The following is a 21,826-nucleotide window of genomic DNA, read 5'->3' as shown; positions in this document are numbered from 1 at the left end:
GGAAAGAGAGAGATGCAATTTGTATTTTTGCCAATGAAGGAGCCACAGCAGATCAACTCTCGATATGGCAAAACACTGTCATGGTTGAATCTTCAGGCCCTGGGTGGATTTTTTTTGAAGCCTCTCAACAATGTGCTAGAGAATATTAACTTGTTTTTAACTAAAACCTCTGGAGAATATTGTGTGTTTACCATGTTTTAGTTCAGCCAGCCACTTTGTCCTGCTTTGTTCCCCATCCGCATAGACGTACAGAGTCTCATCATTATATAAAATCTGGAAGCATAAAGCAATTACAGTTAAAATATGAATACGAGATACAAGCTTAGTGGGCTGGATTTTAAAGGAGAGGTATGTACGGACTGCGCCAGCCCAGTAAGGGGTGATAATCGTGGGAATTCTAGGCTCAGCAACCTTAATGCCAAAGCCTTATTTACATAAACATTCCTGGAATCCCTGCCAAGACATTACTTGGCCAATGTGCGGGACAGAGGATCTGGTGGTAGGAAGCTGCAGTCTAGGACCCTCAAAGACTCTTTCATTTGCTTGCTGCTAGAGAGACCAGGGCCTGCATTTCCATCATCAGAGATTTCCACCAGCTTTCAACAGGGCTTTTCCAAGGGCAGCATTTTCCACCCGTCAGGGAGGGTTGTGTGGGAGCGGGCGCGAGCGGGTGGGCTCCCGATCGGCACCCCCGATTGGGGGCGCACCGCCATTTTACGTGTGCGGGCCAATTAAGGCCCGCCCAGCGTGACGTCCACCCGGAAGAGCTGTGCGCTCCCTGTGCGGGCGTGGTGGGGATTCCCTGATCAGGTCTGTGAGCTCGGAAAAGTGCACAGATCCTCCTGAGGCAAGGTGCTGCCTCAGGGAGATTGGGTGAACTTTAACAAATTTATTAAAGGTAAGAAAAAACTTTACTGACATGTCCCCTCATGTGACACTGTTACATGAGCTGGGACATGTCCATTACTTAAATTTTAAAATTTTCCGAACATTTTAAGTCCCTCATGAAACCTCATCTAGTCAGTGGATGAGGGTTCATGTTTTTTCTGAAGCCCGCCTGGGCTCCTGGCCTGCCCACTAACCTTAAGGTTGGACGGGCAGGTCCATTAATTATTTTAATTACTTTTTTAATGGCCTTAACAGGCCGTTGACAGGTTGGGGGGGCGTGCAGCCGACTTGGCTGTGCGCCTGCCAAACTGAAAATCTAAATGACGTGGGGTGACGTCGGGACACACGCCCAATGTCACCCCGCGTCATTTTACACATTGGAAAGTGGGCCCCGCCCCCCTGCTCGCCGACCGGAAAATGCTGCCCGAAGTCATCCTCCTTTGCTGCCCCTGCTGGCCACACTTTGAAAGGGTTATCACAAAAGGCCAGCTAGTGTCTCCAGCAGCTTCCCCATCACACTTAACCATGTCTTCAAATCCAGTGCTCTCCTCCCGAAGAAAACACAGACAGAATGGTCCCTTTCAAAGCCTTTTGTGAAGCTCCCCCCGGTTTCACCCAGTCACCTCCCTCACAGATCTTTCACCCATTTTTCATCCGCAGAGAGTCGATTCAAATGAATGCAAGGAGGTTCCTCGAAAAAAAGCAGAGTCTGGACCCCCACTGCTGGTCCAAGTGCTAACTATGGATAATCTGGTCCTCCCTAAGGGTATGAGGTTAACCCTACACCCTTAGAAGAGTCAAATGGACTCGAAATATTACCTTGGTTTCTCTCTCCACAGATGCTGCCAGACCTGCTGAGCTTTTCCAGCATTTCCTGTTTTTATTTCTTGCTAATTTGAATTGTAAAACTTGTATAGAGGGGTCCTTTATTTTTTCATGAGACGTGGACATCACTGACAAGACCAGCATTTGTCACCCATCCCTAACTGCCCTTGAACTGACTGCTTCAGAGGGTGGTTAAGAGTCAACCACATTACTGTGAGTCTGGAGTCACACGTATGCCAGACCAGGCAAGGATAACAGATTTCCTTCCATAAAGGATATTAGTGAACCAGATGGTTTTTTTATGGCAATTGATGATAGTTTCATGGTTACCATTACCGAGACTGGCTTTTTTTAAATTCCAAATTTATTTATTGAATTTAAATTCCACCTGCTGCCACAGTGGGATTTGAACCCCTGTCCCAAGAACATTAGCCTGGGCCTCTGGGTTACTAGTCCTGTGACATTACCACACCACTGTCACTAATTATAATTAAGAGGGGTCGCTGCTGTGCTGTGCAATGAAATGATTCCTTTTGTTATCTATCTAGCTTGTGGTTAAGTTGTCCAGGTGACTGGAGTTTACACTGTGTTTCAATCTTACCTGAATTGGGTACTGTCTGTCCACAGGTGTTGATTTATTCAAACTTACAGTCTCAACGCATTTGATCGCTTCAAGCGCAATCACTCCCTTCTGTTTTCCTTGTTTCTACCAAATGAAACAAATGATTTTGTTCAGTCATATAAGCAATTTACCAAGGCTCCTTCAATAGCACCTTCCAAACCCATAACCTTTTCTACCATCTAGAAGGACAGGGGCAGCAGACATATAGGAGCACCACCACCTGCAAGTTCCCCTCCAAGTCACTCACCATCCTGACTTGGAAATATATCTCCGTTCCTTCACTGTCACTGGGTCAAAATCCTGGAACTCCCTTCCTAACAGCACTGTGGGTGTACCTACATCACATGGACTGCAGCGGTTGAAAACTCAAGGGCAATTAGGGATGGGCAATAAATGCTGGTCTAGCCAGCAACGCCCACATCCCATGAACAAATATATATAATATACTACTATAGGTAGGACATCAGAAAAATACCATGTTTGAATGCAACAAGTCTATCATCTACATGTCACACTGTGGATTGTAGAATTGATCCATACAGACCAGCAAGGTTCTGATTCGTCTCTGAGCTAGGGTGGGCTGGACTGGGTTAATGGCAGTAGCTACAAGGTTATATGATAGATACTCTCAGAGGCCCCAAGGGATGGTGGAGTAAATCAGCCACAGCTCCAGCTCTCAGTTGTTAAACACTGACCCCGAGTTAGAATCTGAATGCCTCTGGGTATACGGTGAGAATAGAAATGTGATGTAGCAGAGAGTTGTATACCATAATGTAAGTCCCATTTCAACAAGGACCCAAAAAGCTAGAGGTAAGGAAGGTAAATTATCATTTTAATTCCAAAGGTGTTTGGGTGGGGGAGGGGTGAAATTATACTAAAATACAAATGATAATAGTTTGGAGATTATGATGTTTGCTCTGTATTTGGCATCGCAGTGGTGACCTTTACAGATTAATCAAGGCCTGTTTATGTTTGTGTGATATTATAGATCTTTGTGAAGCCTAAACATTTAGGAGAAAATAGTATTTTCTATATATTGAATTACAGTGTGCGTGAAACCGTAAACACTGTGCGGTGACAAACAGGAGTTAGGGTATGAGCTGCCTGCTTCACACTGCTCCCAATTTCCCATAATGTTGAAGTCATTGGCCCTTCTGCATTCAACTAGGGAGCTAGCCCATTTCCTGTCCCCTACACCACCCTCCCAACCCCCCACAACCAGCGGAACACCCATTTGGTGCCTGCATTCCACAATAAATGCCCTCCACACCAGCATTGGGTGGGTAGCAATGGCAGGTTGTAGAAATCCCCCACAGGATGGGAGCCTGAGTCAAGCAAAAACAGAATTTGTCTCGGATGGTGGTGCAGTGGTGCAAAATGGGAGAAATTGGATCATCTGACATTTAATTCCCTGGACTCCTCATCCAATTTTCTAGCCTTGTGCATTTAAATTGTACTTCCCATAACCTCAGGATGTCCCAAAGCGCTTTACAACCAGCGAAAACCAATAGTCACTGTCATAAATATCAAAAACACAGCAGCCAATTTATACACAGCAAGTTCCCACAAACAGCAATGTGATAATGACCAGACAATGGCTGGAATTGTACCTGAGTCAACAGATTTACGGAGGTGGAACCGGAGGTAGATGACAAAGACCTTCCCTGCCGCGACCTCTGTTTACAGAGTGACCTCACAGTGGCTGGCCAATTAGCTGTCAGCAAGCGGGGTCGCCAATGGCTCTGAACCTGGGAGTGAGACTTGAGGTGGCAGCCAAGCCATCAGCTGGTGCAGAGGGAGAGGCTGGTAGCCGGTTTACAGGGCAGATGGCACCCAAGGCCTGAATGCAATTGTGGCCAGCAGGAAGTCTGTGCCCACCTCTGCTCCGCCTGAGACCGCCCATCTTCAGCCAGAGACCAGCCCCCTTCGAGGAACCTGCAGAGTGAGACTGCATCCCTTCAACCTGACCAAGGAACCCAGGGTCAGTCTCAGCCCAGCAGCCGCCACCAATCCGACCAACCAGGATTGTGGACATGGTGGAAGACAGAACCCGGGGTGGCCCCATGGTTCAGTGACAACTCCCTGCATTTCTCGTACTTGGGCAAGGCAGGAGGCCCTTTGCCCCAGGGACAGAGGAGGAGACCTCCACAGCTAACCAGGCAAGCCTGGATGGAGGTCACTGAGGAGATCAGCATCCATGGGGTCATCCGGAGAACCTGGTTGTAGAGCCACAGGCAGGTCAATGGCCTTTTCCCCTCTGCCAGGGTGAATGCCAAACCTCAGACCCCTTTGGTGGGGTTTCCAAGTCCCCACACAAGGTGGGCAAATGGATAAGTGTGATGGTGGGAATGCTGGGGAGGGAGGCATCACCATGTCGGTGCCTATGGGTGGAGGTGCAGCATGTTCTGGGAAAGGAATGGATGCAGCTCTGTCCAGGATCATGAGCCTGGGCACTGCTGAACCACGCAAGATCCCTCCAGAGTGACCGAGTGCTGCATGCATGCTGTTAGCCACAGCCACTGCAGCAAGTGTGCAAAGCCATTTGGTCTAGTGCAGCCTCTACGATCATCCTCTTATGTCTCTGCAGGAGAAAAGGGCCCTGAATACCAGGGGAGAGGGCACAGGCCAGTGACATCATCCCCCTCATCACAATCCTGACCTCAGTGGAGGAGGAGATGCCCGAGATGGCAGGATGCCAGGGCGTTCGCGCCATTGCGGAGGGTGAGGCCAGAGTTCCATCTGATGAAGCTACAAAATGGGCATGGGCAGCTTTGGAACCCTACTGTTATCACAAACACATAAATAGAAGTTTCGTAAGGAGATGTTTGTCTTACCCCATGTTTGTAATTATAGTATGTCAAGCTTGTTTTTGTTAAAACAAACAAGTATTGTTTATAATCGATCAAAGACAATCTCCTCCGTTGAGATTTTTTTAAAAAGACATCTTGCAGTAAAGACTCTTCCATTTGACTGTCGCTGAAGAAAGAACACATCTGACATTTACTTGAAGATTGATGCATTGCTCTTAAAACATGTATTTCATCCCTCCTGTACAGCCCACTGGATAGCCACACATTAATGAAACCAAAGTTAACTAAACCTTACAACCATTCATTTATCTAAAAAAAAGAAAGACTTACATTTATAGAGAACTTTTCATAACCACTAGATGTCTTAAAGCACTTTACAGCCAATGAAGTACTTTTGAAATGTAGTCACTGTTGCAATGTGGAAAGCGTAGCAATGTGCGCACAGCAAGCTCCCACAGCAACAATGTGATAACGATCAGATAATCTGAGTTTTGTGATGTTGATTGAGGGATGAATATTGGCCAGGGTGCCAGGGATAATTCCCTGCTCTTCTTTGAAATAGTGCCATGGGATCTTTCAAAACCATCTGAACAGGCAGGTGGGACTTTGATTTAATGTCCCATCTGAAAGACAGCAGCTCCATTAGTGCAGCACTCCCTCAGTGTTACACAGCAGTGTCAGCCTGGATTTCTGTGCTCAAGTCCTGGAGTGGGACTTCAATTCAGAACTTTGTGGCCCAGGTGCATTGAAACCTACAAAATTCTGAAGGGGCTCAATAGGGTAGACACTGGGGAACCTAAAACACAGGGGCACAGTTTCAGGATAAGGGGCCGATCGTTTCGGACTGAGATGAGGAGAAATTTCTTCACTCAAAGGGTGGTGAACCTTTGGAATACTCTACCTCAGAAGGTTGTGGGTGCTCCATCGTCGAATATATTTAAGGCTAGGATAAACAGACTTTTGACTGGTGGAGCAGGCTCGATGGGCTGTGTATTTTTTTGATTCATTCATTTTGGGATGTGAGTGATGTTGGCTAGGCCAGAATTTAATGCCCATCCCTAATTGCCCTTGAGAAGGTGGTGGTGAGCTGCCTTCTTGAACCGCTGCAGTCCATGTGGTGTAGGTACACCCACAGTGCTGGTAGGGATGGAGTTCCAGGATTTTGACCCAGTGACAGTGAAGGAACAGCGATATATTTCCAAGTCAGGATGGTGAGTGACTCGGAGGGGAACTTCCAGGCGGTGGTGTTCCCATGTGTCTGCTGCCTTGTCCTTCTGGATGGTAGAGGTCATGAGTTTGGAAAGTGCTGTCTAAGGAGGGAGTGAACGTTTGTGGTTGGGGTGCCAATAGAACAGCTGCTTTGTCCTGGACGGTGTCAAGTTTCTTAAGTGTTGTTGGAGCTGCACTCACCCAGGCAAGTGAAGAGTATTCCATCACACTCCTGACTTGTGCCTTGTAGATGGTGATCAGGCTTAGGGGAGTCAGGAGGTGAGTTACTCGCCACAGGATTCCTAGCCTCTGACCTGCTCTTGTAGCCACAGTATTTATATGGCTAGTCCAGTTCAGTTTCTGATCCATGGTAACCCCCAGGATGTTGATAGCGGGGGATTCAGTGATGGTGATGCCGTTGAATGTCAAGGGGCGATGGCTGGATTCTCTCTTGTTGGAGATGGTCATTGCCTGGCACTTGTGTGGTGCGAATGTTACTTGCCACTTGTCAGCTGAAGCCTGGATATTGCCCAGGTTTTGCTGCATTTGGACATGGACTGCTTCAGTATCTGAGGAGTCATGAATGGTGCTGAACATTGTGCAATCATCAGCGAACATCCACACTTCTGACCTTATGATGGAAGGAAAGTCATTGATGAAGCAGCTGAAGATGGTTGGGCCTAGGACACTATCCTGAGGAACTTCTGGAGCTGAGATGACTGACCTCCAACAGCCACAACCATCTTCCTTTGTGCTAGGTTTGATTCCAACCAGCGGAGAGTTTTCTCCAATACCTGTTGATTCCAGTTTTGCTAGGGCTCCTTGATGCCACACTCGGTCAAATGCAGCCTTGATGTCAAGGGCAGTCACTCTCACCTCACTTCTGGAGTTCAGCTCTTTTGTCCATTTTTGAACCAAGGCTGTAATGAGGTCAGGAGCTGAGTGGCCATAGCAGAACCCAAACTGGGCATCAGTGAGCAGGTTATTGTTAAGCAAGTGCCACTTGATAGCACTGTTGATGACCCCTTCCATTATTTTCCTGATGATCGAGAGTAGTCTGATGGGGTAGTAATTGGCTGGGTTGGATTTGTCTTACTTTTTGTGTACAGGACATACCTGGGCAATTTTCCACATTGCCGGGTAGATGTCAGTGTTGTAGCTGTACTGGAACAGCTTGGCTAGGGGTGCGGCAAATTCTACAGCACAAGTCTTCAGCACCATTGCCAGGATATTGTCAGGGCCCATAGCCTTTGCAGTATCCAGTGACTTCAGCACTTTCTTGATATCACGTAGAGTGAATTGCATTGGCTGGGGACCTCTGGAAGCAATCGAGATGGATCATTCACTTGGCAATTCTGGCTGAAGATTGTTGCAAATGCTTCAGCCGTATCGCGCACTGATGTCCTGGGATCCCTGATCATTGAGAATGGAGATATTTGTGGAGCCTCCTCCTCCAGTGAGTTGTTTAATTGTCCACCACCATTCACAACTGGATGTGGAAGGACTGCAGAGTGTAAATCTGATTTGTTGGTTGTGGAATCACTTAGCTCTGTCTATTGCTTGCTGCTTGTGCTGCTTGACACGCAAGTCGTCCTGTGTTATAGCTTCATCATTGAGGTTGACACCTCATTTTCTGGCATGCCTGGTGCTGCTCCTAGCATGCACTCCTGCATTCTTCACTGAACTAGGGTTGATCCCCTGGCTTGGTGGTAATGGTAGAGTGAAGGATATGCTGGGCTATGAGGTTACAGATTGTGGTTGAGTATAATTCTGCTGCTGCTGATGGCCCAGAGCACCTCATGGTTGCCCAGTCTAGAGTTGCTGGATCAGTTCAAAATCTATCTCATTTGTGGTAGTGCCACATAACATGATGGAAGGTGTCCTCAATGTGAAGGTGTGACTTCGTCTTAACAAGGACTGTGCGGTGGTCACTCCTGCCGATACTGTCATGGACAGATGCATCTGCGGCAGGCAGGTTGGTGAGGATGATTTCAAGTATATTTTTCCCTCTTGTTGGTTCCCTCACCACCTGCCGCAGGCCCAGTCTAGCAGCTATGTCCTTTAGGACTCAGCCAGCTCAGTCAGTAGCAGTGCTACCGAGTCACTCTTGGTGATGGACATTGAAGTCCCCCACCCAGAGTACATTCTGTGCCCTTGCCATCCTCAGTGCTTCCTCCAAATGGCGTTCAACATGGAGGAGCGCTGATTCATCAGCTGAGGGAGGGCAATACCTGATAATCAGCAGGAGGTTTCCTTGCCCATGTTTGACCTGATGCCATGAGACATCCCTACTTTTTAATTCTGTCACTCCAGAAACAAATCTAGTGCTTGTATTTTTTTAAAATGGCCTTGTGAGCATATGTTGTTATTCTTAGTGATTTGGCTATTTGTATTTTGAGATGCCTTTGCTCCTCTATCTTGCTGTTTCTGTAGGAGTGATGGGTTTTTACAGGGTGAGAGCACAAGCCCCACACCCAACCCTCCTCCTTTTCCAACAAGGCTTGAGACTGACTCCACCGAGTATCCAACACCATCAACACAGCCATGAAGCTGGGACTCTACATGTCCATAGTGATACTGATTGCAATGTATGCCAGTGGGACATGGAAGAGAACAGCAAAGGTGACATGTAAAATGGACATCGTTCACCAGCACTGCCTATTTAAAATCCTGGGCATCACAGGGAGAGACAGCATCACCAACGAAGGAGTGCTACAGAGAGCTTGTCAGAAGCACTTGCAGGACATTGCGTTGGAGAGGTGACAGACTAGCATGGCACATATTTTGCTTCCCAGACGTAGGCCCTGCCAGACTGGCAGCAGAGTGGACATCACCAGACAGGAGAAGAAGTCAGGGCCAGCCAGTGACGACAGTGAAGTACATTTAAGCTGGACCTTCCAGATTGGGACACCACCTGGGCTGCAGCGAAAGAAACTGCGATGGACCGGGGCCGGTGGTGCAGTCTTGCTGCCCACTGTCTCACACAGCACCGGAGGAACGAAGTCTCAGTAAGTCTAAGTGCTCCTCTATCCTCTTATGTTTTTTTATTAACCAGCGACTTTGCCCTCACCTTAGCCACTTTCTGAGGCTAAACCAGGCAGTTCACAGTCACGGTGTTCTGATTGACCTTGAGCTGAGCTTCTGGCCCCTTATTCTCTCCATCACAGAGACGGCCTACATTCACATCTGTGACAACACCTGCCTGTGCCGCTGACTCAACTCGTTTGCTGCTGAAACCCTCATCCCTGCTTTTGTTTCTGTTTACCCAGAGGGACCTGGGTGTCCTAGTGCGTGAATCGCAAAAAGTTCATATGCAGATACAGCAAGTAATTAGGAAAGCTGATAGAATGTTATCATTTATTGTGAGGGGAATTGAATACAAAAGTAGGGATGTTGTGCTTCAGTTATACATGGCATTCGTGAGACCACATATGGAGTACTATGTACATTATTGGCGTCCTTATTTAATCTAACGAAACCTTCGACAAATCTAGGCAGTTTTGAAAAATTAAAACCAACGTATCTATGATCTCACCAGCCACTTCTTTTAAGACCCTAGGATGAAGTCCATCAGGACCTGAGGACTTTTCAGCCCGCAGCTCCAACAATTTACTCAGTACCACGTCTCTGGTGATTGTAATTTTCTTGAGTTCCTCCCTCTCTTCCATTTCCTGATTTACAGCTTTTTTGGGATGTTACTTGTATACTTTATAGTGAAGACCGATGAAAAACATTTGTTCAATTCATCTGCCATCTTCTTATGTTCCATTATTAATCCCCCAGACTCACCTTCTACAGGACTAATGTTCACTTGTTAGCTTTTCATTTTTAAATACCTATAGAAACTCGTACTAACTGTCTTTATATTTCTAGCTAGCCTTCTTTCGTACTCTAATTTTTTTCCTTCTTTATTGATCATTTAGTCATTATTTGCTGTCTTTTATATTCTGTCCAATCCTCTGACCTGCCGCCCAGCTTTGTGTAATTATATACTTTTTCTTTAAGTTTGATGCTATCTTTAAATTTTTTAGTTAACCACGGATGGCGGGTCCTCCCATTGGAATTTTTCTTTCTCATTGGAATGTATCTATGCTTAGGATTCTGAAAAATTCCTTTAAATGTCTGCCACTGCATCTCTATTGACCTATTCCTTAGCTATCCAGTTCACTTTAACCAACTCTGCTTTCATGCCCTCATAATTGCCCTTATTTAAGTTTAAAATACTAGTCTTAGATTTACTCTTCTCTCCCTGAAGCTGAATGTAAATCATATTATGATCACTGCTACCTCGGGGCACCTTCACTATGAGATCATTAATTAATCCTATCTCATTGCACAATACCAGGTCTAGTATAGTCTGCTCTCTGGCTGGTGCCAGAATGTACTGTTCTCAGGAACTATCCCATAAACATTCTATGAATTCCGCATCCAGGTTACCTTTGCCCATCAGATCTTTCCAGTCTATATGTGAATTAAAATCCCCCCAGGATTATCACCATACCTTTCTGAAAAGCTCCCATTATTTCTTTCTTTATAATCCATCCTACCATGTGATTAGTGTTAGGAGCCTGTACACCACTCCTACAAGTGATTTCTTGCCTTTATTATTTCTCATCACGACTGAAATAGCTTCTACATCCTAGTTTCCTAAATTTAGGTCACCCCTCTCAATTGTACAATATATTATATAATATTATACAATGTACAGAAATGTAATATGTATCATGTTACATCTAATGTGTTAGCTTTGTCCACTCTCCCCATCACCACTTCAAAAACTCCAGAGGTTGGGAAATTAAGAGCTTCCATTTCGAAATCCATGCTGACTATTCCTTTATTATATTTCTGATTTTGAGATGTTTTTCGATTTTCTCCTGCAGCAGGGATTCCATCATTTTTCCTGCCACCAATGTTGGGGTGATTGAATTTTCATTTCTATGTTCTAGCTCACTTCTTAAATGTAAGTATAAAGGTAGTTAATTACCATAGCTCTCACCTTTTTCTAATAAATTATTATATATATAATTAAATATTTGTTATCTCTTCTCTAGGTTCTTTTAAAATATATGCATGCAATCCATTTGGACATGTGGTCGAGCGTCGCTAATACACATCGATCTGGGTTCCACCATCTCTAATACACATCGATCTGGGTTTGACAATCTCTAATACACATCGATCTGGGTTTGACCATTCCTAATATACATCGATCTGGATCTGGGTTTGACCGTCCCGAATACACATCGATCTGGGTTTGACCATCTCTAATACACATTGATCTGGGATACACCGTCTCTAATACACATCGATGTGGGTTTGACCGTCTTTAATATACATCGATCTGGGTTTGATCGTCTCTAATATACATCGATGTGGGTTCCACCATCTCTAATACACATCGATCTGTGTTTGACTGTCTCTAATACACATCGATCTGGGTTTGACCATCTCTAATATACATCGATCTGGGTTTGAACGTCTCTAATATACATCGATCTGGGTTTGACCGTCTCTAATACACATCGATCTGGGTTTGACCGTCTCTAATATAAATCGATCTGGGCTTGACCGTTTCCAATACACATCGATATGGGTTCCACTGTCTCTAATACACATCGATCTGTGTTTGACCGTCTCTAACACATGTCGATTTGGGTTCGACCGTCTATAATACACATCGATCTGGGATTGACCGGCTCTCATTGACATCGATCTGGGTTTGACCGTCTCTAATACACATCGATCTGGGTTTGACAGTCTCTAATACACATCAATCTGGGTTTGAGCGTCTCTAAAGCACATCGATCTGTGCTCCACCGTCCCTAATACATGTCGATCTGGATTCGACCATCTCTAATACACATCGATCTGGGTTTGACCGTCTTTAATACACATCGATTTGTGTTCGACCGTCTCTAATACACATTGATCTGGCTTTGAGCGTCTCTAAAACACATCGATCTGGGTTCCAACATCTCTAATACACATCGATCTGGGTTTGAGCGTATCTAATACACAACGATCTGGGTTTGGCCATCTATAATGCCCATCGATCTGGGTTTGAAAGTCTCTGATACACATTGATCTGAGTTTGACTATCTCTGATTGACTTCGATCAGGGAATGACCATCTCTAAGACACATCGATCTGGATTCCACCATCTCTAATACATATCGATCTGGGGTCCAACATCTCTGATACACTTTGACCTGGGTGTGACTGTCTCTAATACACATCGATCTGTGATCGACCGTCTCCAATTGACATCGATCTGTGTTTGACCGTCTCTAATACACATCGATCTGGGTTTGACCGCCTCTAATACACATCGATCTGCGTTCCACCGTCTTTAATACACATCAATCTGGGCTCTACCATTTCTAATACAATGGATCTGGGTTTGACCATCTCTAATACACATCGATCTGGATTTGACCGTCTCTCATACACATCGATCTGGGTTTGTCCGTCTCTAATACCAAACAAACTGGGATCCACCATCTTTAAAACACATCGATCTGGATTTGATTGTATCAAAGACACATCAATCTGTGTTTGATCGTGTCTAGTACACATCGATCTGCGATTCACAGTCTCCAATACACATCGATCTGCGTTCCACCGTCTCTAATACACAACCATCCTGTTTGGACCAAATCTAATTCACATCGATCTCGGATGGTTCATCTCAAATACACATCGATCTGGGATGGATTGTCTCTAATACACATTGATCTGGGTTCCACTTTCTCTCATACACATCGATCTGTGCTTCAACCACTCTAATACATTTCGATCTGGGTTTGTCCGTCTCTAATACACATCGATCTGGGTTCCAGCATCTCTAATACACACCGATCTCGGTTTAACAGTCTCTAATACACATCGATCTGAGTTTGACCGTCTCTAATATACATCGGTCTGTGTTCCACCGTCCCTAATACACATCGATCTGAGTAGCAACATGTCTAATACACGTTGATCTGGGTTTGACCGTCTCTAATATACATCGATCTGGTTTTCACCATCTCTAATACTCATCGATCTGGGTTCCACCGTCTCTAATAGACACCGATCTGGGTTTGACCGACTGTAATACACATCGATCTGGATTCCACCATCTCTAATACACATCGATCCTGTTTGGACCGAACCTAACCCACATCGATCTGAGATGGATCGTCTCAAATACACATCGATCTGGGATGGATCGTCTCTGATACACATTGATCTGGGTTCCACTGCCTCTAATACACATCGATCTGTGCTTGACCTACTCTAATACACATCGACCTGGGTTTCACCATCTCAAATACACATTGACCTGGGTTCCACCGTCTCTAATGCATATCAAACTGGCTTTGACCGTCTCTAATACACATCGACCTGGGTTCCACTGTCTCAAATAAACATTGATCTGTGTTCCACCATCTCTAATACACATCGATCTCGGGTCCACCGTCTCTAATACACATCGACTTGTTTGTGACAGTCTCTAATTGACATCAATCTGGGTTTGACCATCTCTAATTGACATCGATCTGGTTTTGACCGTCTCTAATACACATCGATCTGGGTTTGACCATCTCTAATACACATCGATCTGGGTTTGACCGTCTCTCATACACATTGATCTGGGTTTGGCTGTCTCTAATACCCATCGATCTGGGTTCCAACATTTCTAAAACTCATCGATCTGGGTTCGATTGTCTCAAAGACACATCAATCTGTGTTTGACCGTGTCTAGTACACATCAATCTGGGTTTGACAGTCTCTAATACATATCGATCCTGTTTGGACCGAATGTAACCCACATCGATCTGAGATGGATCGTCTCAAATACACATCGATCTGGGCTTGACCTACTCTAATACACATTGATCTGGGTTCCACCATCTCTTAACCTCGGATGGCCAGCTTCTACCTCCTACTCAAAATCCACAAACAGAACTGTCCCGGCAGACCGATCGTGTCAGCCTGTTCCTGCCCCACGGAACTCATTTCTCGTTATCTTGACTCCCTTCTCTCTCCCCTTGTCCAGTCCCTTCCCACCTACATCCGCGATTCCTCTGACACCTTACGTCACATCAACAATTTCCAGTTCCCTGGCCCCAACCGCTTCCTCTTCACCATGGACGTCCAATCCCTCTACACCTCCATCCCCCACCAGGATGGTCTGAGGGCCCTTGGCTTCTTCCTTGAAAAGAGGCCCGAACAATCCCCACCCACCACTACTCTCCGTCTGGCCGAACTTGTTCTCACACTGAACAATTTCTCCTTTAACTCCTCTCACTTCCTCCAAATAAAAGGTGTGGCGATGGGTACCCGCATGGGCCCCAGCTATGCCTGTCTCTTTATGGGGTATGTGGAACATTCCTTGTTTCAGTCCTACTCCGGCTCCCCCCCCCCAACTCTTTCTCCAGTACATCGATGATTACTTCGGTGCTGCTTCATGCTCTCGTCAGGACCTGGAAAAATTTATTAATTTTGCTTCCAATCTCCACCCCTCCATCATTTTCACATGGTACTTCTCTGACACTTCCCTTCCCTTCCTTGACCTCTCTGTCTCAATTTCTGGTGATAGACTGTCCACCAATATCCATTACAAGCCTACCGACTCCCACAGCTACCTCGACTACAGCTCCTCACACCCCGCTTCCTGTAAGGACTCCATCCCATTCTCTCAGTTCCTTCGCCTCCGTCACATCTGTTCTGATGATGTTACCTTCAAAAACAGTTCCTCTGACATGTCCTCCTTCTTCCTTAACCGAGGTTTTCCACCCACGGTCGTTGACAGGGCCCTCAACCGTGTTCGGCCCATCTCCCACGCATCCGCCCTCACGCCTTCTCCTCCCTCCCAGAAACATGATAGGGTCCCCCTTGTCCTCACTTATCACTCCACCAGCCTCCGCATTCAAAGGATCATCCTCCGCCATTTCCGCCAACTCCAGCATAATACCACCACCAAACACATCTTCCCTTCACCCCCCTGGTGGCATTCCGTAGGGATTGTTCCCTCCGGGACACCCTGGTCCACTCCTCCATCACCCCCTACTCCTCAACCCCCACCTATGGCACCTCCCCATGCCCACGCAGAAGATGCAACACCTGCCCCTTCACTTCCTCTCTCCTCACCGTCCAAGGGCCCAAACACTCCTTTCAAGTGAAGCAGCATTTCACTTGCATTTCCCCTAACTTAGTCTACTGCATTCGTTGCTCCCAATGCGGTCTCCTCTACATTGGAGAGACCAAACGTAAACTGGGCGACCGCTTTGCAGAACACCTGCGGTCTGTCCGCAAGAAAGACCCAAACCTTCCTGTCGCTTGCCATTTTAACACTCCACCCTGCTCTCTTGCCACATGTCTGTCCTTGGCTTGCTGCATTGTTCCAGTGAAGCCCATCGCAAACTGGAGGAACAGCACCTCATCTTCCGACTAGGCACTTTACAGCCTTCCGGACTAAATATTGAATTCAACAACTTTAGATCTTGAACTCCCTCCCCCATCCCCACCCCCTTTCCGTTTCTTCCCCCTTCCTTTTGTTTTTTCCAATAATTTATATAGATTTTTCTTTTCCCACCTATTTCCATTATTTTTAAATCTATAACTGTAACGCCCTGTCAGTCTTTCCACCCCACCCCCACTAGAGCTGTACCTTGAGTGTCCTGCCATCCATTCTTAATTAGCACATTCTCTTAGATAATATCACCACCCTTTACACTTTGTCTTTGTTCCTTTGTCTGTGACATCTTTTGATTATCTGCTCCTATCACTGCTTGCTTGTCCCTACAACCACCCCCACCCCAACTTCTTTGCACCCCCCCCCCCACCCCCCCCACCTTAAACCAGCTTATATTTCACCCCTCTCCTAACTTTACTCAGTTCGGCTGAAGGGTCATGAGGACTCGAAATGTCAACTCTTTTCTTCTCCGCCGATGCTGCCAGACCTGCTGAGTTTTTCCAGGTAATTCTGTTTTTGTTTTGGATTTCCAGCATCCGCAGTAGCTTTTTGTTTTTAAACATTGATCTGTGTTCCACCATCCCTAATACACATCGATCTCAGGTCCACCATCTCTAATACACATCAACTTGTTTGTGAGCGTCTCTAATTGACATCAATCTGGGTTTGACAATCTCTAATTGACATCGATCAGGGTTTGACCGTATCTAATTGACATCGATCTGGGTTTAACCGCCTATAATACACATCGATCTGGGTTTGACCGCCACAGATACACATCCATCTGGGTTCCACTATCTCTAATACACATCGATCTGGGTTTGACCATCTGTAATAAACATCGATCTCGGTTTGACAGTCTCTAATACACATCGATCTGTAATTGACCTTCGCTAATAGATATCGATTTGGGTTTGACCGTCTCTAATACACATCGATATGGGTTCCACCGTCACTAGTACACACCGATCTGTGTTTGACCGTCTCTAATACACATCGATCTGAGTTCCACCACCTCTAATACACTTCGATCTGCCTTCTGCCGCCTCTAATACAAAGCGATCTGGGTTTGACGGTCACTAATACACAACGATCTGAGTTTGACCGTCTCAAATACACATCGATCCGATTTTGACCATCTCTAATATTCATCGATCTGGGTTACACTATCTCTAATAGACACTGATCTGGGTTTGACCGACTGTAATATTTGACCATCTCTAATACACATCGATCTTTGTTTGACCGTCTCCAATGCACATCGATCTGGGTTTGACCGTCTCTAATAAACATCGATTTGGGTTTGACCGTCTGTAATACACATCGATATGGGTTCCACTGTCTCTAATATACATCGATCTCGGTTTGACCGTCTCTAATACACATCGATCTGGGTTTGACCGCCTCTAATACACTTCGATCTGCCTTCTGCCGCCTCTAATACAAAGCGATCTCGGTTTGACGGTCACTAATTTGAGTTTCACTGTCTCAAATACACATTGATCTGGTTTTGACCATCTCTAATATTCATCGATCTGGGTTACACTCTCTCTAAAAGACATTGATCTGGGTTTGACCGACTGTAATACACATCGTTCTGGGTTCCACTGTCTCTAATACACATCGACCTGGGTTTGACTGTCTCTAATACACATCGACTTTGGTTCCACCATCTCTAATACACTTCGATCCGGGAATGACCATCTCCAATACATGGCGATCTGGGGTTGACAGTCTGTAATACACATCGATCTGGGCTCGACAGTCTCTAATACACATCGATCTCGGTTCCACAGTATCTAATACAGATCGATCTGGGCTCGACCGTCGCTAATACGTATCGATCTGTGTTCCAACGTCTCTAATACATATCGATCTGTGTTTGACCATCTCTAATACACATCGATCTATGTTTGACCGTCTCCAATACACATCGATCTGGGTTTGACCGTCTCTAAAAAACATCGATCTGGGTTTGACCGTCTGTAATGCACATCGATATGGGTTCCACCGTCACTAGTACATACCGATCTGTGTTTGATCGTCTCTAATACACATCGATCTGGGTTCCACTGCCTCTAATATACATCGATCTTGGTTTGACCGTCTCTAATACACATCGGCCTGGGTTTGACCGCTTCTAATACACTTCGATCTGCCTTCTGCCGCCTTTAATACAAAGCGATCTGGGTTTGACAGTCACCAATACACAACGATCTGAGTTTGACCGTCGCAAATACACATCGATCTGGTTTTGACCATCTCTAATATTCATCGATCTGGATTACACTGTCTCTAATAGACATTGACCTGGGTTTGACCGACTGTAATACACATCGATCTGGTTTCAATCGTCGCTAATACACATCGATCTGGGTTTGACCATATCTAATTGACGTCGATCAGCATTTAACCGTCTATAATACACATCAATCTGGATTTGACCGCATCAGATACACTTCGATCTGGGTTCCACCATCTCTAATATCGATCTGGGTTTGACCGACTCTAATACACATCGATCTGGGTTTTACCGTATCTAATTGACGTCGATCAGCATTTAACTGTCTATAATACACATCAATCTGGATTTGACCGCATCAGATACACTTCGATGTGGGTTCCACCATCTCTAATATCGATCTGGGTTTGACCGACTCTAATACATATCTATCTGGGTCTGGCCCTCTCCAATAGACATATATAATACATATATATATAATACATATCGAACTCATTTCCACCATCTGTAATTCATATGGATCTCGGGTCCACCAACTCCAGTACACATCAAACTGGATGTGACCGTCTCTAATACACATCAATGTGGGTTTGACCATCTCTAATACACATCAATCAGGGCTCCACTGTCTCTAATACACATCAATCTGTGTTTGACCATCTCCAATACACATCGATCTGGGTCTGACCGTCTCTAATAAACATCGATCTCGGTTTGACCATCCCTAATAAACATCGATCTAGGTTTGACCATCTCTAATACACGTCGATCTGGGATTGACAGTCTCTAATGCACATCGATCTGGGTTCCACAGTATCTAATACAGATCGATCTGGGTATGACCATCGCTAATACATATCAATTTGGGTTCCACCATCTCTAATACACATCGACTTTGATCGTCTCTAATACACATTGATTTGGGTTTGACTGTCTCTAATACACATTGATGTGTCTTTGACCATTTCTAATACACATTGATCTGGGTTCCACCGTCTGTAAAATACAGCGATCTTGGTTTGACGGTCACTTATACACAACGATCTGAGTTTGACCATCTCAAATACACATCGATCTGCTCTTGTGCGTCTCTAATACTCATCGATCTGGGTTCCACCGTCTCTAATACACATCGATCTGCGTTCCACCGTCTCTAATACACATCGACCTGGGTTCCACAGTATCTAGTACAGATCGATCTGTGTTCCAACGTATCTAATACACATCGATCTCAGTTTGACCGTCTCAAATACACATCAATCTGTGTTCCACCGCCTCTAATACACATTGATATGTCTTTGACCATCTCTAATACACATCGATCTGGAATTGACCGTTTCTAATAAACATCAATCTGGGTTCCACCGTCTCTAATACACATCAATATTTGTTTAATCGCCTGTAATACACATCGTTCTGTGTTTGACCGTCTCTAGTGCACATTGAGCTGCGTTTCACCATCTGTAATGCACATTGATCTGGGTTTGACCATCTGTATTACACATCGATCTGGGTATGACGGCCTCAAATACATATCGTTCTGCATTTGAATATCTCTAATACACATCGATCCCGTTTCCACCATCTCTAATAAACATGGATCTCGGGTCCACCAACTCCAATACACATCAAACTGGATTTGACCATCTCTAATACACATCGATCTTGTTTCCACCATCTCAAATACACATGGATCTCGTGTCAACCAACTCCAATACGCATCAAACTTGGTTTGACTGTCTCTAATACACATCGATGTGGGTTTGACCGACTCTAATACACATCGATCTGGGCTCCACCGTCTCTAATACACATCGACCTGGGTTTGACTGTCTCTAATACACATCGACCTTGGTTCCACCGTCTCTAATAAACATCGTTCTGGGTTTGACCATCTCTAATACACATCGATCTGGGAATGACCATCTCTAATACACGTCGATCTGGGATTGACAGTCTCAAATAGACATCGATCTGGGCTCAACCATCTCTAATACACATGGATCTGTGTTCCAACGTCTCTAATACACATCGATCTGTGTTTGACCACCTCCAGTACACATAATTAGAGATGGTCATTCCCAGATCGATGTGTATGACAGATGGTCAAACCCAGAACGATGTTTATTAGAGACGGTGGAACCAAGGTCGATGTGTATTAGAGACAGTTAAACCCAGGTCGAAATGTGTTCGAATATTTAAGATGATGGAACACAGATTGATGTGTATTAGAGATGGACAAACTCACATCGATGTGTATTGGAGACGGAGGAACCCAAATCGATTTGTGTTAGAGAGGGTGGAACCAAGGTCGATGTGTATTAGAAATGGTCGAGCCAAGATCGATGTGTATTCGAGACGGTCTATCCCAGATAGATGTGTATTAGAGACAATCAAACCCTGTCTGATGTGTATGCGAGTTGGTGGACCCAAGATCCATGTTTATCAGAGATGGAGGAAACGGGATCGATGTGTATTAGAGACGGTCAAATGCAGAGCGATATGTATTTGAGGCGGTCAAACCCAGATCGATGTGTAATACAGAGGGTCAACCCAGATTGATGTGCATTACAGATGGTGAAACGCAGATCGATGTGTACTAGGGATGGTCAAACACAGAACGATGTGTATTACAGACGGTTAAACAAAGATTGATGTGTATTAGAGACGGTGGAACCCAGATCGATGTTTATTAGAGACGGTCAATTCCAGATGGATGTGCATTAGAGATGGTCAAACACATATCGATGTGTATTAGAGGCGGTGGAACACAGATTGATGTGTATTGGAGACGGCCAAAGACAGATCGTTGTGTATTAGAGATGATAACACCTAGATCGATGGGTATTAGAGATGGCGTAACCCAGATCGATGTGTATTAGAGACAGTGGAACCCAGATCCATGTGTATTAGAGACGGTCAGTTACAGATCGATGTATATTAGAGACGGTCAAACCCAGATCGATGTGAATTAGAGACAGTGGAACCCAGATCGATGTGTATTAGAGACGGTCAAACACAGATCAATGTGTAGTAGAGACGATCAAACGCAGGTCGATGTGTATTAGAGACGGTGGAACCCAGATCGATGTGTTTTAGAGACGATCAAACGCAGGACGATGTGTATAACAGACAGTGGAACCCAGATCGATGTGTAGTTAAGAAGGTGGATCCCAGATTGATGTGTATAAGAGGTGGTGAAAATCAGATCGATGTGTATTAGAGACGCTGGTACCAAAATCGATTTGTGTTAGAGAGGGTGGAACCAAGGTCGATGTGTAGTAGAGATGGTCATGCGAAGATCGATGTGAATGACAGATGGTGGAACCCAGATCGATGTGAATTAGAGACGGTCAAACCCAGATTGATGTGTTTTGCAGAAGGTCAATTCCAGATTGATGATTATTAGAGATGGTCAAACCCAGATCGATGTGTCTTAGAGACATTGGAACAGAGATCGATATGTATTAGAGACGGTCGTGCCCAGATCGATCTGTATTCGATACTGTGGAACCCAGATCTATCTGTATTAGAGTCGCGAAACCCAGATCGATGTGTATTACAGACGGTGGAACCCATGTCGATGTGTATTAGAAATGGACAAAGACACATCTAAGTGTATTAGGGACGGTCGAACCCAGATCGATGTGTATTAGAGACGGTGGAACCCAGATCGATGTGTATTAGAAATGGACAAAGACACATCTAAGTGTGTTAGGGACGGTCGAACCCAGATCGATGTGTATTAGAGACGGTGGAACCCAAATCAA

General features: G+C 45.2%; 1 protein-coding gene across 1 annotated transcript in view; it reads right to left on the bottom strand.

Moving 5' to 3' along the window:
* The window catches only part of LOC144692049 (cytoplasmic tyrosine-protein kinase BMX-like), a 94,216-nt gene extending 80,728 nt beyond the window's left edge, over nt 1–13,488 (bottom strand). Inside the window, exons 1-4 of the mRNA XM_078560605.1 lie at nt 13,363–13,488; nt 11,845–12,114; nt 2,315–2,419; nt 192–273 (exon numbers count right to left, since the gene is read on the bottom strand). Coding sequence (XP_078416731.1) covers nt 192–273; nt 2,315–2,419; nt 11,845–12,114; nt 13,363–13,488 — 583 coding nt within the window. The remainder of the gene's footprint in view (nt 1–191; nt 274–2,314; nt 2,420–11,844; nt 12,115–13,362) is intronic.
* Between the last annotated feature and the right edge of the window lie 8,338 nt (nt 13,489–21,826).

The sequence above is a fragment of the Cetorhinus maximus genome, chromosome 16 (assembly GCF_964194155.1).
Source record: "Cetorhinus maximus chromosome 16, sCetMax3.hap1.1, whole genome shotgun sequence".
NCBI lineage: Eukaryota > Metazoa > Chordata > Chondrichthyes > Lamniformes > Cetorhinidae > Cetorhinus > Cetorhinus maximus.
Note: the sequence above shows the minus strand (reverse complement) of the source record. Positions and strands in the feature narration are given on the sequence as shown.